Raw genomic sequence first — 15,049 nt, forward strand, 5'->3', positions numbered from 1 at the left:
AAGGCATTTGGAAGTTCCCAGGCTGAGGATCAAATACATACTGCCTGGTCTTTAACCCACTGTATATAGGGGGAACTCCCTCTGTTTCACTTTTTAAGATGATCTTTTTTTTTCTCATTTTTTTCAAAAAAATTTTTTATTGAAGTATAGTTGAATTACAATGTTGTGTTAATTTCTGCTGTACAGCAAAGTGATTCAATTATATCATTTTAAGGCAGGCTGCTGTAATTTTTCCTTCTGTATTATATCAAAATTTTTTTTTCACCACATTTTTTTTTTTGTTATAGGATAATACATAGTTAATACATGCATTAATTTGGCTTTACATTTTTTTTTTTTAGCCTTTTATCTTATTCTTCATGTTTTTACTTGAAATAATCCTAGAAACAAAATAATGTGTAATAATTTTTTCTTTTTGCCTTTACTATAGCTTGTGTATAGTGGATATAGCAAAGAAACCCTAAGACAGAGAGAACTTCAGCTAAGCGTACTCAGTGCAGAATCTCTGCGGGAGAATTTTTTCTTGGGTGGATTAACCCTGCCTTTGAAAGATTTCAACTTGAGCAAAGAGACGGTCAAGTGGTATCAGCTGACTGCAGCAACCTATTTGTAAGCTAGTGAACTTCTGAGCTTTGGAAGCAAGAACATTTATAAACAATGTGCACATACACATGTGGACTTTGTACAGTATTTTTATACTTGGACACAAACGATAAAGTAAATGTACTTGCTTCATTTCAACATATCTGTTGGACCAACACTCACTTAACTAACTTTTATGAATTTGTTGACTCCATTGCTATTTCAAAGTCATTGTATAGAATGCTGTAAATCCTAAACTTAATATATAATAAGTCCTGAGAAAGACTTTGAATTGGTAAAGGATTTAATCCTTTCTTGAGTAATTCAGAGTAATAGCTTTAGTGTGGTCTGATAGTACTGTGTCTATTCAACCATCTGTTTTGCATTGTTTCTTACACAGACACAGCATGTTTGTTTTCCTGTTTTGCACCTTTTATAGCCTTTACCACTGTGTATGTTCACAAACACCAAAGGAGAGAAAAGGTGCAGGATGTTACTGTAAAATGCAGCTGCTATTCACAGGGCCGAAAAGCAAAGCACAAATAATCGTTATGTTAAGAACTACTAAGTAGTTTATAGAAGTAGGGGAAGATAACATTGCTTTTTATTATTCATGTGTTTAAAGCCTTTTTCAGAATAAGTGCCGATCACTGAAGTTGTAAATAATGGTGCCTTAACTTCATATGCTTCTCTGGCACTTCATTTCTGATTTCTTTCCTGACTTGATAGTAATTTCCACTCACTTTTTACTAAGACAAGAATTTATGTACACTTACTAATGTTTTTCCCAGAGAAAGATCATTTTCTGTACTTCGGATGTGACTTAGTTATTTAAACATCAGCCATTTGATTTGTTTTTGGTACCCAGTAACTGAATGAGATTCATCAATGTAGCTGTACACTAAATTCCATCATTCCATTATAATCCTGCATTTATTCCCCAGAGTGTGAATTGAAATTTAGTAATTTCACTTCCATATGTCCATATCCACTCCCTCATTAAACAAGGGAAGATGTTCACCCACATGACCATTCCTGTTCCGTAGAAGAACTCCATGGGTAGGGCAGACTCTTGACAAGAGGCCCAGGACAAGAATTCTAGGGTCTAGACTAAATTTTAATGTAGGCTTTTATGGCACAGTTTGTCTTGTAAGTTGTCTTACTTAAACATTTGTAAACATTGTACATTCATATGAATTACTTTCCTTAATATAATGGGCTTTAGAATCATAAGGGACATGACGGTAATTATTCCACAATAAACATTATGATTCATTTGAATTAATTATTCATTCAGCTTCACACAATTTTGTGTTTAGTTTGGATAAATAGGTATATATAAGATTAATTCTCATGGCTAGAATAGAAATTCAGACACTTTTAAATGGTAGGAGATTGTAGCATTCTAGTTGCTGTGAGATAAATGACAGAATATGCAATGAAAAATACCAAGAAAGAAAGCACAATCTCCGATTCAGTTGCACACAACAGAATTTGTATGAACTGTGCACATGTTTAATAAAAATGGTGATATCTGCAGAGCAGAAATAGGAGCGTTGAGGGTGTATCAGAGGGCAGGTTAAAAAAAAAACTTGAAATTTTTGGTGCCTAACACTAATGGTCCATTTGTAGGAAATCCCATGAGTGTGCTATATGAATGCCTTTTCTAAATATTAAAATGTGCTATTTAATAAGTTAATTAAAATGCAGATTAAAGCACCACCGTTTATTTGCTTTTTCCATATACAGTTAACATTTCCTCAAAGTAAAGCTTTGCAAATGTAAAGAAATACTAGATATTTTTACCTAAGTTTTTAAAACCTAATTCCATTCCAAGAGTTGTCACTTAGCCACTGCTAAAGAAAAAAAAAAAAAAAAGTCTTGGTAAAAGGTCATTGTTAATTGGACTCAGTGTATACTGCCTATTTACAATCTGTTACAGCAATGTCTTTTACACAAAGAGTTAGAAAATGTCATGTCACTTTTTCAATTATAAGAAATAGAGATTCTTTTCTAAAAGTGTATATTATAATTAACACTATATAGTTAACCAGAATTCAAAACAAGTGGAAATGTTTCTTTTAATTTAACTCATTATGTGCCTTCTTTGGTCATTAAAAAACATATATAATTACATATATTTTAAATATAAGTTATTTCTTTCTGAAACACTAATCTTCAGCCCTTAGCAAAAAAAAAAAGGAAAAAGAAAAAAGAAAATGACAGAGGCACCGTCTTGCACTACTTACTATCAGTAAGTTTTAAATTAGTTGTTTTTTAAACATTTTTAAAGCTTGCAATTAAAGTAAATCTGAAACAAACATTTAAACTAGCCAAGACACTAATTTTTATGTGTAATCACAATATTTTATACCTATCTTTATTGAATAAAAATAATTATGCTACAGGTAAGTCCTACACCAGAAGAATTCTTTCCTCTTGCAGTGTTTTGGGACTTGAAAATAATGGTTTACTTAAAGAACCAATTATTTTCTCTACTGAGGAACCCAATGTAGATCTTGCACTGATGTTTTTATTACTGCCTTTTTAAGAATCTCTAGATATCTAGATGTTAAGGCATGTATGATCTTTGATAAAGTATTCTTTTATATTTTCAAATTAATGTTGTATAAATGTTTTAATATCTTGCCTTAAATTAGTTCACTGTTCTTTCTGGGATTCAAGCATTGTGGCATTTAAAAGAGGAAACGTTCAATTTGATACTTATACTTCAGATCAAAAAGGAATGAAGCCCCATTACCATAATCCATGGATTTACTTACATGCTCTTTGACTAGCAGTGCAGATATGAATGAATATGACAGTCTTATCTATAAGAACCAAATACTTTAATTATATTAAGGTAGTGAGTAAAGATGTATAATATTTTTATTAATATCTTGAATATATTCAGTGGATTGAATGTGATTTCATAACTGTACTACAATTGTATTAAAATATTTCTTGAACAAAGGAACTCTGCACTCATTTCTTGTCAACATAGTAACATTCCTGCTTCTCAACTCTGATATGAACTCACTGTTGCTTTTCTTTGCATCTCACCCAGGAGTTTAGTAGTTTCAGATAATCCTGAATTTCAGAATTGGCCTGTCATTTGCACCTAAAATGTCCAAATAGAGTGTCTGACCTCTAAGTGTTTTTCTTGGAAGGGGTGGATTGCCACTTTGTTAGAGCCCCATCACCATTTCATAAAAGTAAAATGCTTTTGTGAATATAGTATGGCTGTTACTATACTATTTAATATTCAAGTAATTAATAAATAGTATAGTAACAGCCATTCTATAACATATCTTCAGAACAGAGATATGCAGATTCTTTTTTTTCTTTTTGTCTTCTGTCCTTTTAGGACCACACTCACAGCACATGGAGGTTCCCAGGCTAGGGGTCCACAGCCACAGTAACGCCAGATCCTTAACCCACCGAGTGAGGAGGTCAGGGATCAAACCCTCAACCCCGTGGTTCCTAGTTGAATTCATTTCCGCTGCGCCACGATGGGAACTCCCCTATCATGCAAATTTTAGATATATACAAAGTTAGACAACATAATGGCCTCCATAAATGAATCCTATCACATATCTTCAACAATCATTACCTTAGGACTAATCTCCTTTGATGTGTATTAACTAGGATATTTCTAGGTGTAGATCTGTTTTTATTTTTTTTCTGTTTAGGATTCTCGAATCTATGGATCAGCAACTTTCTTCAGTTCTGAATTTTATTATGATTTCTTTTCAAATTCACTACTTCTCTGTTTAACCCATTTGTTTGATTTTTAATTTTGATTATTGTATTTTTCACTTCTATTTGAGTTTTGTTGTTTGTTTGAATCATAATCCAGGAAAGACACAAGACTGCCAAGATCAATGAGGAAAGAATAGTTTTTTTCAACAAATGGTGCTAGGACAATTACATAACCACATACAAAAAAGAGAAGTAGGATTCATAATATATACAAAAATTAATTCAAAATGGATCAAAGACACAGTGGGGAGGAGAGTGGGGAGCGAGAGATTGGGAGTTTGGGATTAACAGATGCAAACTATTATATAGAGAATGGCTAGCAGTTCCCTAATGGCATAGTAAGGATCCAGTGTTGTCACTGCTGTGGCTTGAGTCAATGCTATGGCTTGGATTTGATCCCTGACCCTGGAACTTGTGCATGCCATGGGTACGGCCAGAAAACCAGAGTGGATAAACAACAAAGTCCTACTATATAGCACAGGGATGTATATTCAATATCCTGTAATAAGCCATCATGGAAAGGAATATGAAAAAGAATATATATGTGTGTATAACTGAATCACTTTGTTGTACAATGGAAATTAACACATTGTAAATCAACTATACTTCAATAAAATAAATTTTTTATGATTTTTATTGTTTCCATTATAGCTGGTTTATAGTGTTCTGTCAGTTCTCTACTGTACAGCAAGGTGACCCAGTTACACATACATGTATACATTATTTTTTCGATAAAATATTTATTTATTTTTGTCTTTTCTAGGGCCATACCTACGGCACATGGAGGTTCCCAGGCTAGGGGTCCAATCGGAGCTGTAGCCGCCGGCCTACACCACAGCCACAGCAACATGGAACCCAAGCTGTGTCTGCGACCCACACCACACCAACGCTGGATCCCCAACCCAGTGAGCATGGCCAGGGATCAAACCTGCAACCTCATGGTTCCTAGTCAGATTCGTTAACCACTGAGCCATGACAGGAACTCCTAGACAGGGTTTCCTAAGTATGTCACAAAAAGCACAAGCAACAAAAGAAAAATAGGTAAATTGTGTTTCATCAAAATTAAAAACTTCTGTGCATCAAAGGACACTTTTTTTTTTTTATCTTTTTGGCTGTGTCCATGACATGTGGAAGTTCCCAGGCCAGGGATCGAACCCGAGCCACAGCAGTGACAATGCCAGATCCTTAATCTGCTGCACCACCAGGGAACTCCAAAGGACACTTCTCCCTTTTTTGGCCACCCTGTGGCATGTGTAGTTTCTGGGCCAGGGATCAGATCTGAACCACAGTTGCAACCAACACTGCAGCTCCTAAAGGACACTTTTATTTATTTATTTATTTGTCTTTTTAGGGCCACACCCGAGGTACATGGAGGGTCCCAGGCTAGGGGTTGAATCAGAGTGGTAGCCCCTGGCCTTCGCCACAGCCACAGCAACACGCAATCCAAGCCACGTCTGCAACCTATACTACAGCTCACAGCAATGCCGGATCCTTAACCCACTGAGTGAGGGTTCGTTTCTGCTGAGCCACAATGGGAACTCGCCAAAGGACACTATTAATAAGTAAGAAGATAACTTCCAGGATGGGACAATATATTCACAAGTCAAATCTGATAAGGATCTTGCTATCTTGAATACATAAAGAACTCTTAAAACTCAACAGAAAGCAAACACAAATTATCAGTCATCATATCACTCATATTTTTTAAATGTGTTTGTGAGGCTGTGGAGAAATTGGAGTCCTCAGGTATTGCTGATGGAAACGTAGAATGGTGCAGCTGCTGTGGAAAACTCTTCAGCAGTGATCAAAAAGTTAAACAGTTATCCCTGTGACCCAGCAATTCATTTATATATAATCTCCAAGAGAACTGAAAACAGATACTCAAGAATGTTCCCTTGTGGTGTAGCAGTTTAAGGATCCAGTGTTGTCAGAGCTGTGGCACAGGTCACAACTGTGTTGCTGGTTCAATCCCTGGCCCCAGAACTTCCATATGCGGCAGGTGTGGCAAAAAAAAAAAAAAAAGTAATCAAATACTAGTACACAAATGTTCATGGCATTATTTATAGTGGCCAAAAAGCAGAAATAACCCAAATGTCTATCAACAAATGAATAAACAAAATGTGATATAGCCATATGATGGAATATTATTCAGCCATAATGTATGGAGCATTATGCTGCAACATGGACGAAACTTGAAAAAAAATTTTTTTTTTTAGGGCCCCATGTGCGGCATATGGAGGTTCCCAGGTTGGGGGTCAAATCAGAGCTGCAGCTGCTGGCCTTTGCCACAGCCACAGGAACACAGGATCCAAGCTGTGTCTGTGACCTACACCACAGCTCACAGCAACACCGGATCCTTAACCCAGGATCCTTAACCCACTGAGCAAGGCCAGCGAATGAACCAGCATCCTTAGATACTAGTCGGATTCATTTCCACTGAGCCACAACAAGAACTGAAAACGTTTTAATGGGAAAAACCACAAACAAAAGGTCACATATTGTATGATTTCATTTAGATGAAATGTCCAGAATAGGCAAATTCAAGGACACAAAAAGCAGATTAGTGGTTGCCAGGGGCTGTGGGGGAGGAGATACTGGTGAGTGATTGCTTAAAGAATAGAAAGCTTTTTTAACGTGATGAAAATTCCTGAAATTAATGGTGATGGTTGCATAACATTGTAAATGTATGAGAAGGCACTAGGTTATACATTTTCAAATGGTTAAAATAGTGACGTTTATGGTATGTGAATTTTACCTCCATAAAACCTTTACAAATTCATAAATCAATTTTCAGAAACCATTTGATCACTGAAACTCTGCCTTTAACAAATGTGTTAACAGTGACTTTAGATAGTAAAATTATAATTTCTCTTGTCTTTAAAAAATAAGGGTTTTGTTTTTTTGTTTTTTCCTTTTCTAGGGCCGCTCCTGTGGTATATGGAGATTCTCAGGCTAGGGGGTCTAATTAGAGCTATGGCCACAGGCCTACGCCACAGCCACAGCAGCCCGGGATCCGAGCCACGTCTGCAACCTACACCACAGCTCACGGCAACGCTGGATCCTTAACCCACTGAGCAAGGCCCAGGATCGAAAGCGCCACCATCATGGTTCCTAGCCTGATTCGTTAACCACTGAGCCACGACAGGAACTCCCGTTTGTAATGAACAAAAAGTTCTCATCATGCGACACATAAAGGCAATAGAAGGTAAATACCGTTTCATTAAAATTCACACACATCTTGTTTTTATTATTACTGAATATACAATCATGGAAAGATAAGGTGAACTGAAAACTACTGGAGGGCTTCAACGTGACTAAAACAAAAAACCCTGAAAACAGTTATAATTCCTATACTACGAATAAATATTTGAGTAAACATTCCTATATATCCTTATTAGAAGTGGTCTTTTTACAACCGATTTTTTTCTTTCTTAACCAGAGTGGTATTCTCAAAACAATCCAGCACTGGTATGGGTTATATCTTAGACATCTATTATTCCACTGCAAGGTACAACTGTGGTAAATCGGAAGGTTGAGGGTAAATCATTCCGGCAATGCTGGAGGACTCAAAAAACTCATGTGTAGGAGTTCCTGTCCAGGCGCAGCCAAAAGGAATCCACTAGGAACCATGACGTTGGGGGTTCAATCTCTGGCCTCGCTCGATGGGTTGAGGATCCTGGCTGCCGTGAGCTGTGGTGTAGGTTGCAGAGGCAGCTCCGATCTGGCGTTGCTGTGGCTCTGGTGTAGGCGGGCAGCTGTAGCTCGGATTGGACCCCTAGCCTGGGAACATCCATATGCCGTGGGTGTGGCCCTAAAAAGCAAAAAACAAAAAAACCCTCATGTTTAAGTAAGTAAATGTACCGTAATCCATGCAGTCTTATTCTCAAATCTCTTTCATGTTAGCCAACGCTCTCTCGGACGCGGCTCCGTGAGGCCCCGCACTCCTCCCCTCCCAGCCAAGCGCCCCACCGCCCAAGGTGGGGGAAAGAGTGAAGAGGTCCCAGGTGGATGAGTAGGTACCGGGAAGGGGGTTCGCCAGGGCCTGATTCAAATCGCTAGGCTGATGCTCCGTACTCAGTGATCCCGCCACTGAAAGGCTAGGATTTGAGGTAAAGAAATGTCATCGCTATCTAGGCGGAGCCACTACCATTATTTACAGTCGCACTCATCACCACTGTAATATACCTGTGAAATTTTAAGGGAAGGTACAGACTTTGAGAAATTCAGGGCTAAGACAAAGTCTGACGCTGGTGCGAGGACGAAAAACTGCTCATGGCTGAACTTTGGGAGGCCAAGTTCGCTAGGCTGCAAGGGCGCAGATAACGGCCCTACGGGAAGGGACCAAATCTACCAACCCCTGCAGCCGAATCTGCTGCGTGCTTAGTCTCAATCCGGGATCCAAACTGCAGGACCTTGGCGGAGGCAGCACCTTCACAGAGCTCACAGCCGGGACAGGAGACGAACTTTTTCCCGCTCTGGTCAGGCACCGCCCCCCGGTACCGATGCATGACGGAACGTGTAGTCCATGTTGAAATGCATTTCGGGTTATGTAGTCACGCCGACGCCAGGAACCACATAGAGCAGCTCCTCCTCCCGCAAGCGAGGACGTGTGAGGTCACTTCCTGCGTGCACGGTGGCTTCCTGCGGCGCTCCCACCTCCTCTCTCTTTTTCGTTGCCTGACCGCCGCCATCATGGGTCGCATGCACGCTCCGGGGTGAGCTCGGGTTTGCAAGTGGGCTGCAGGGCTGGGTCCTGGGGTCGGGTAAATAGGGAGTGTGGGCAGCGGGCCGAGGGGGTGAGGTTTGGGGTTGCTGTGGCGCGGATCGCCTCCTCACGCCGAGACTGTTTCTCTCTCTAGGAAGGGCCTGTCCCAGTCGGCTCTGCCCTACCGCCGCAGCGTCCCCACCGTAAGTGGCGTGCGGGGATCGGGGAGAGGCCGGGAGGGGGTGCCAGTCGTCACTCGAGGGAAGTGGCGCGGGGAGGGAGACCACGTGTGCATAAGTGTGGGGTCTTCAGGGCGGTCAGGACCGCTGTGTTTCGGTTCCATCCCTGATTTGTCGTCTTAAGGCTGCTTTCTTTTCTATAAACAGTGGCTGAAGCTGACGTCTGACGACGTGAAGGAGCAGATCTACAAACTGGCCAAGAAGGGCCTGACTCCCTCACAGATCGGTGAGTAGTTTTGTCTGATGTAGCCCTTTCCGCCTGGCCTCGTGTAACTTGCTGGAAAAGAGTCTGAGAGTAAATATCTTACACGTGACTTGAAAATCTTTTCCACCTTTTCCTGGCTTTCTTGATGACCGAGGCCTAGTTTTCATTTGCAGAACTGTCAAGTTCTTACGTGGAAGACGGTAAAGTGATTGAAATGCTCGCCGAAATTTAATGAGTGTTCTTTGGGCTGGGTACCCTCCTAGGTGTAAGGTTCTAAGCCCTCGCATATACTGACTTCGATTCTGACAGCTATACTAGTGGTTTTCCTATTTTTAGTTAAGGGAACTTAGGCACATTGGGCTATATAATTAGCCCCAAATCACCCAGCTGTTGGTGGTGGCGTTGGAATTAGTTACATTGAGTCTTTGTCCTTTTCTCACAGTTAGATGTGCTTTGGACCTCAGCTGTGTGTGACTTTTGTGCAGATGGCTTTATTCCTCAAATGTTTTTCTGCTATGTGGTTCTGGATCCCTAGAATACAGAAGTAAAAAAAAGGGCAACATGTCTACTCTCCTGGAGCTTATAGTTTGGTGGAGGTATCACATACAAATAGGAAATAAATAATAGGCTGTCAAGCAGTCAGATGGTGCTATTTCGAAGAACCTCTTTGATTTTTTTTTTTTTTGTTGGTGGTGGTGGTCTGTAATCCAGCAAGCTCACTGTGATGATGGTCTTCCAACATTCGCAGTTTCCACCAGAAGGGGTTTTCCTTAGTGTTGGGTAAACCTTCCTTGGATGTCTGAGTGAGCTTTGCATGCCTTCTCATATTGGTGTCTGATTGTATAAAAGTAAGTCCTGTTTTTACAAGTGAGAAACTGGGAAAGTGACTAGATCTTAGACCCTGACATCACATGCTCGGTTTGTGTGTATGGTGTGGGAATTTCTGTTACTTCTTTTCAGGTGTGATCCTGAGAGACTCACACGGTGTTGCACAAGTACGTTTTGTGACAGGCAATAAAATCTTGAGGATTCTTAAGTCCAAAGGACTTGCTCCTGATCTTCCTGAGGATCTCTACCATTTAATTAAGAAAGCTGTTGCTGTTCGAAAGCATCTTGAAAGGAACAGAAAGGTAAGAGAACAGAACTGTACAACTGTATTTCAGTAAAACACAGTCTATCTGATTTGAATTATCTAAGATGATTTAGGGCACAAACAATGTACGAGGTAGTTGGTTGAAATAAAAATTCTTCCAGAGGGAGGGTCCCTAGATGCAGCACATTCAGTTGGTTGAAAATGTTGAGGTGTTTATTTTCAGCTTGTTAAGTCTTCTATTTCAAAGCTTTAAATTCCTTTAGGGACTTAATCTAGTCACAGGAACCCTAGCCTCTGATTCTGTTAAGGGGCACTGGCTTACTTTTCATTAAAGTGCATGGGGTCTAAACACTCTCCTGTTAAAATAATGTTAGTTATTAGTGGTTTACCTGAATTCTGCCCATTTTTATTTTTAGGATAAAGATGCTAAATTCCGTCTGATTCTGATTGAGAGCCGTATTCACCGGTTGGCTCGATATTATAAGACCAAACGAGTCCTTCCCCCAAATTGGAAATAGTAAGTATGAGCCCTTTTTGTTAAAAAGAACAGGAGTTGGCTAGATACTGAATATTTTAAATATTGTAAAAGGTCCGGCAGCATTTTAGACTGAAGCTATATGGTCAACTACGCTTTGTCATTGTAGCAAGAAAACAGCGGTAGACAAAAACCGGTGGGCAGGTGTGGCTGGTTCCATTGAAACTTATTTACAAAGACCAGCAAAGGGTCTAGTTCTGTAATCTACTGATTCAGAACACAAACAGACCCTTTTAATCAATCTTAGGTTCGTTCTTAGCTCTACTCCCAGGTGTTTGTGTTGTATGAATTTTTGCATCGATTGCTCACTATGATGATTGATTTCCAAACATTCGCAGTTTCCACCAGAAAGGTTTTTCTTTATGTTGGCCAGTTCTTCCTTGGATGTCTGAGTGAGCATCTTCATTATGCTTGAGCTCAATGAACTGATTAAGGAACTGATCAGTTAGGTGTATTTTATTTTATATATCCGGGGTTTATTTTAGCTGTTAGGAAATTGCTTCATTAGTTTTGGGAGATTCTGTGAATGAATATGAGGGACTTCTGTTAATTCAGTTCTTCTTCCCTTCCTTTTTTTCTTTTCAGCGAGTCATCCACAGCCTCTGCCCTGGTTGCATAAACTTGTTGGTTGTATGCAAAACAATAAAATCATTGTTTAATTAGAAGTATGTTTTGTATTTCTTTCCTTAAAAATTGTGTTCATCTTTTTGGATGTTAAAGTGTTTTAGCATAATTAGGATTGTGTGATTTCACAGGCAGCAGTAAGATAGCATCCATCCATTGCATCCCTTCACTGCTCAACTAGTTGAGCAGTTTTAGTTTCAAGAGTAGTTGATGTTCACAAGGCTGGGCCCAGTGGGTGTTGGTAGAGACTAGAAAGTAATGGTTTATTCTGATCTACTGCAATGATTCTTGGCACATGGAGTTCCCAGGCCAGGGATCAGATCCCAGCTGCAGCTGCAGCACCAGATTCTTTGCACTGTGCTGGGCCAGGGATCGAACCTGCATCCTGACACAGTGGATTCACTGCTGATCCCACTGCACCACAAAGGAGCTCCTGGTTTACTGTTTTGATGTCATGATAAAGATGTTTCTAAGTAATTTTAGTGTATTAGAGGTAGATCTGTGATGTTATCCATAGTGTGTGTGGAGGAGGGCATCTTTAGTTTGGAGGGAACTTGAAAGCAGTATTTGATCCAGTCTTGTGGGTGAGGGTGAAGATGAGGAAGAAAGGCTTTAGGGAATGCAAAGAACTATCTGAGATGAGCTCCACTTCCTGACCCTTGCAATGTTTGGGCAAGTTAAAATTTACTTAGCTGGGTGTTGTCAGAATGTTTCATTTAATTCTTAAAACCAAATGAGGTACATGGGTAATCCTGTGTGAGAGGCAAGTCTTGAAAACTGATTGAGTTCTAAGGATGTAGGACCAGTAAGTGATAAACATGTCTGGCTGGTTTATTCCTTCAGGATTTGGAAATTTCAAGCAAGCCATGTGGAGGTACCACCTTTTTCTAAGAGTTTATCACTTGAATAAGTGTTTAATAATAAACTTTACCCAAAGCAGTAATCAGAACTGGTTGAAATCATGGGCAAAGTCATTTGTTCTTGCTTTTTTGAGTGGGGGGACACCTTCGTTGTATCAAGAGTCCCAGGCTAGGGGGTCACATCAGAGCTGTCGCTACTGGCCATGCCACAGCAACGTAGGATCTGAGCCATGTCTGGGACCTGCACCACAGCTCATGGCAACACCGGATCCTTAACCCACTGAGCAAGGCTGGGAATCGAACCTACATCCTCAGGGATGCTAGTCCTTAACCACTGAGCCACGACAGGAACTCCAAAGTTCCTTATGAGACCAATGTAGCATTAATACCCTGGGGGATGCTGGGCTCTGGAGGTGTAGCTCCACCCTCATTTCCTTTTTTTGTGTGTGCTTTTTAGGGCCACACCCACGGCACATGGACATTCCCAGGCTAGTGGTCTAATCAGAGGTACATCTGCCGGCCTGTGCCACAGGCACAGTAATGTGGGATCTGAGCCTGTGTACACCACAGCTCATGGCAATGCTGAATACTTAACCTGCTGATGGAGGCCAGGGATTGAACCCAAAATCTCATGGTTCCTAGTCAGATTTGTTTTGCTGCGCCATGATGGGAACCTCACACAGTTTTTTTTGTTTGGTGCAATACAGCATGTGGAAGTTCCTCGTCAGGAATTGAATCTCAGCTGCTGCAGTCGGATTCTTAGCCCACTGTGCCACAGCAGGAACTCCCATATATTTTATATTTTGTAAAACTACCTTTCAAATGTGTACTGATAAGTTCTCAAAAAGTGTATGAGAATGTCTTTTTTTGGGGGAACTACACATGTGGCATATGGAAGTTCCCAGGCTAGGGGTTAAATTGTAGCTGCAGCTGCTGGCCTACACCACAGCCACAGCGATGCCAGATCTGAGCCATGTCTGTGACCTACACCATAGCGCACAGCAACACCAGATCCTTAACCTACCGAGAGAGGCCAGGGATGGAACTTGCATCCTCATGGATACTAATCAGATTTGTTACCACTGAGCCACGACAGGAACTCCAAGAATGTCATTTCTTTACATCCTTTGAAAATTTTTTATACTTATGTTAAGACAGGCAATAATATTCTGCTTTTTTATTTTTCTTTTTAGGGCTACACCTGTGGCACATAGAAGTTCCCAGGCTAGGGGTCAAATCAGAGCTATAGCCTCCGGCCTACGTCACAGCAACAAGGATCTGAGCCACATCTGCAGACTATACCACAGCTCACGGCAATGCTGGACCTCCAACCTGCTGATCGAGGCTGGGGATCAAACCCATATCCTCATGGGTACTAGTCGGATTCATTCTGCTGCGCCACAGTGGGAATTCCATGATATTCTGCTTTATCTCTGATGACTTATGAATATCTTTAGTTTACTTTTGGTGAATTGCCTACTTATGCCCTATTCCAGTTTCTCTTCTGGGACATTGTTATTAACCTTTCATCTGTTACAAATATTTTCCCCAATTCTCTGTCTTGGTGTTCCTGTCGTGGCTCAGTGATTAACGAGCCACGACATTATGAGGACGTGGGTTCAATCCCTGACCTTGCTTAGTGGGTTAAGGATCTGGCATTGCTGTGAGCTGCAGCATAGGTTGCAGATGCAGCTCGGGTCCTGTGTTGCTGTGGCTGTGGCTGTGGCTGGCAACTGCAGCTCCAATTCTCCTAGCCCAGGGACTTCCACATGCCACAGGTGTGGCCTTAAAAAACCAGAAACTAGGAGTTCCCATCGTGGCGCAGTGGTTAACGATCTGACTAGGAACCATGAGGTTGCAGGTTCAATCCCTGGCCTCACTCAGTGGGTTAAGGATTTGGCATTGCCGTGAGCTGTGGTGTAGGTCGCAGACACAGCTCGGATCCCGAGTTGCTGTGGCTCTGGCGTAGGCCGGTGGCTGCAGCTCTGATTCGACCCCTAGCCTGGGAACCTCCATATGCCACAGGAGCGGCCCTAAAAAGACAAAAAAACAAAAAAACCCAGAAATTAATAAAGCAGTTATTCCTGGAGTTCCATTGTGGCTCAGGTGGAAGGGAATCTGACTAGTATCCATGAGGATTCAGGTTTGATCCCTGGCCTTGCTCAGTGGGTTTAAGGATCTGGAGTTGCTGTGGTTGTGGTGTAAGCCGGCAGCTACAGCTCCAATTTGGCCCCTAGCCTGGGAACCTTCATATGCCACGAGTGCAGCCCTAAAAAGACAAAAAACCCGTTATTCCTCATTCTTCTCTCCTCCCAACCCTGGACAACCACCAGTCTGCGTTCTGTTCCTATGGGTTTACCTATTCAGAATACTTCATATAAATGGAAGCATATAATATATGACCTTTACTTTTACTTATTTTTGGCTGCACCCACGACATAGGG

At 41.0% G+C, this 15,049-nt stretch overlaps 2 protein-coding genes across 2 annotated transcripts in view; both read left to right on the forward strand.

Annotated features, from left to right (window-relative positions):
- The window catches only part of PIK3C2A (phosphatidylinositol-4-phosphate 3-kinase catalytic subunit type 2 alpha), a 194,094-nt gene extending 191,628 nt beyond the window's left edge, over positions 1–2,466 (forward strand). Inside the window, 1 exon segment of the mRNA XM_021083275.1 lies at positions 431–2,466. Coding sequence (XP_020938934.1) covers positions 431–613 — 183 coding nt within the window. The 3' untranslated portion in view covers positions 614–2,466.
- Positions 8,989–11,786, forward strand: RPS13 (ribosomal protein S13). The gene is given in 6 exon segments (NM_001244829.1): positions 8,989–9,059; positions 9,204–9,252; positions 9,436–9,514; positions 10,454–10,623; positions 11,003–11,103; positions 11,707–11,786. Coding segments are annotated over 6 exon segments (456 nt in total). The 5' UTR covers positions 8,989–9,036; the 3' UTR covers positions 11,741–11,786.

The sequence above is a fragment of the Sus scrofa genome, chromosome 2, assembly GCF_000003025.6.
Source record: "Sus scrofa isolate TJ Tabasco breed Duroc chromosome 2, Sscrofa11.1, whole genome shotgun sequence".
Lineage (NCBI taxonomy): Eukaryota > Metazoa > Chordata > Mammalia > Artiodactyla > Suidae > Sus > Sus scrofa.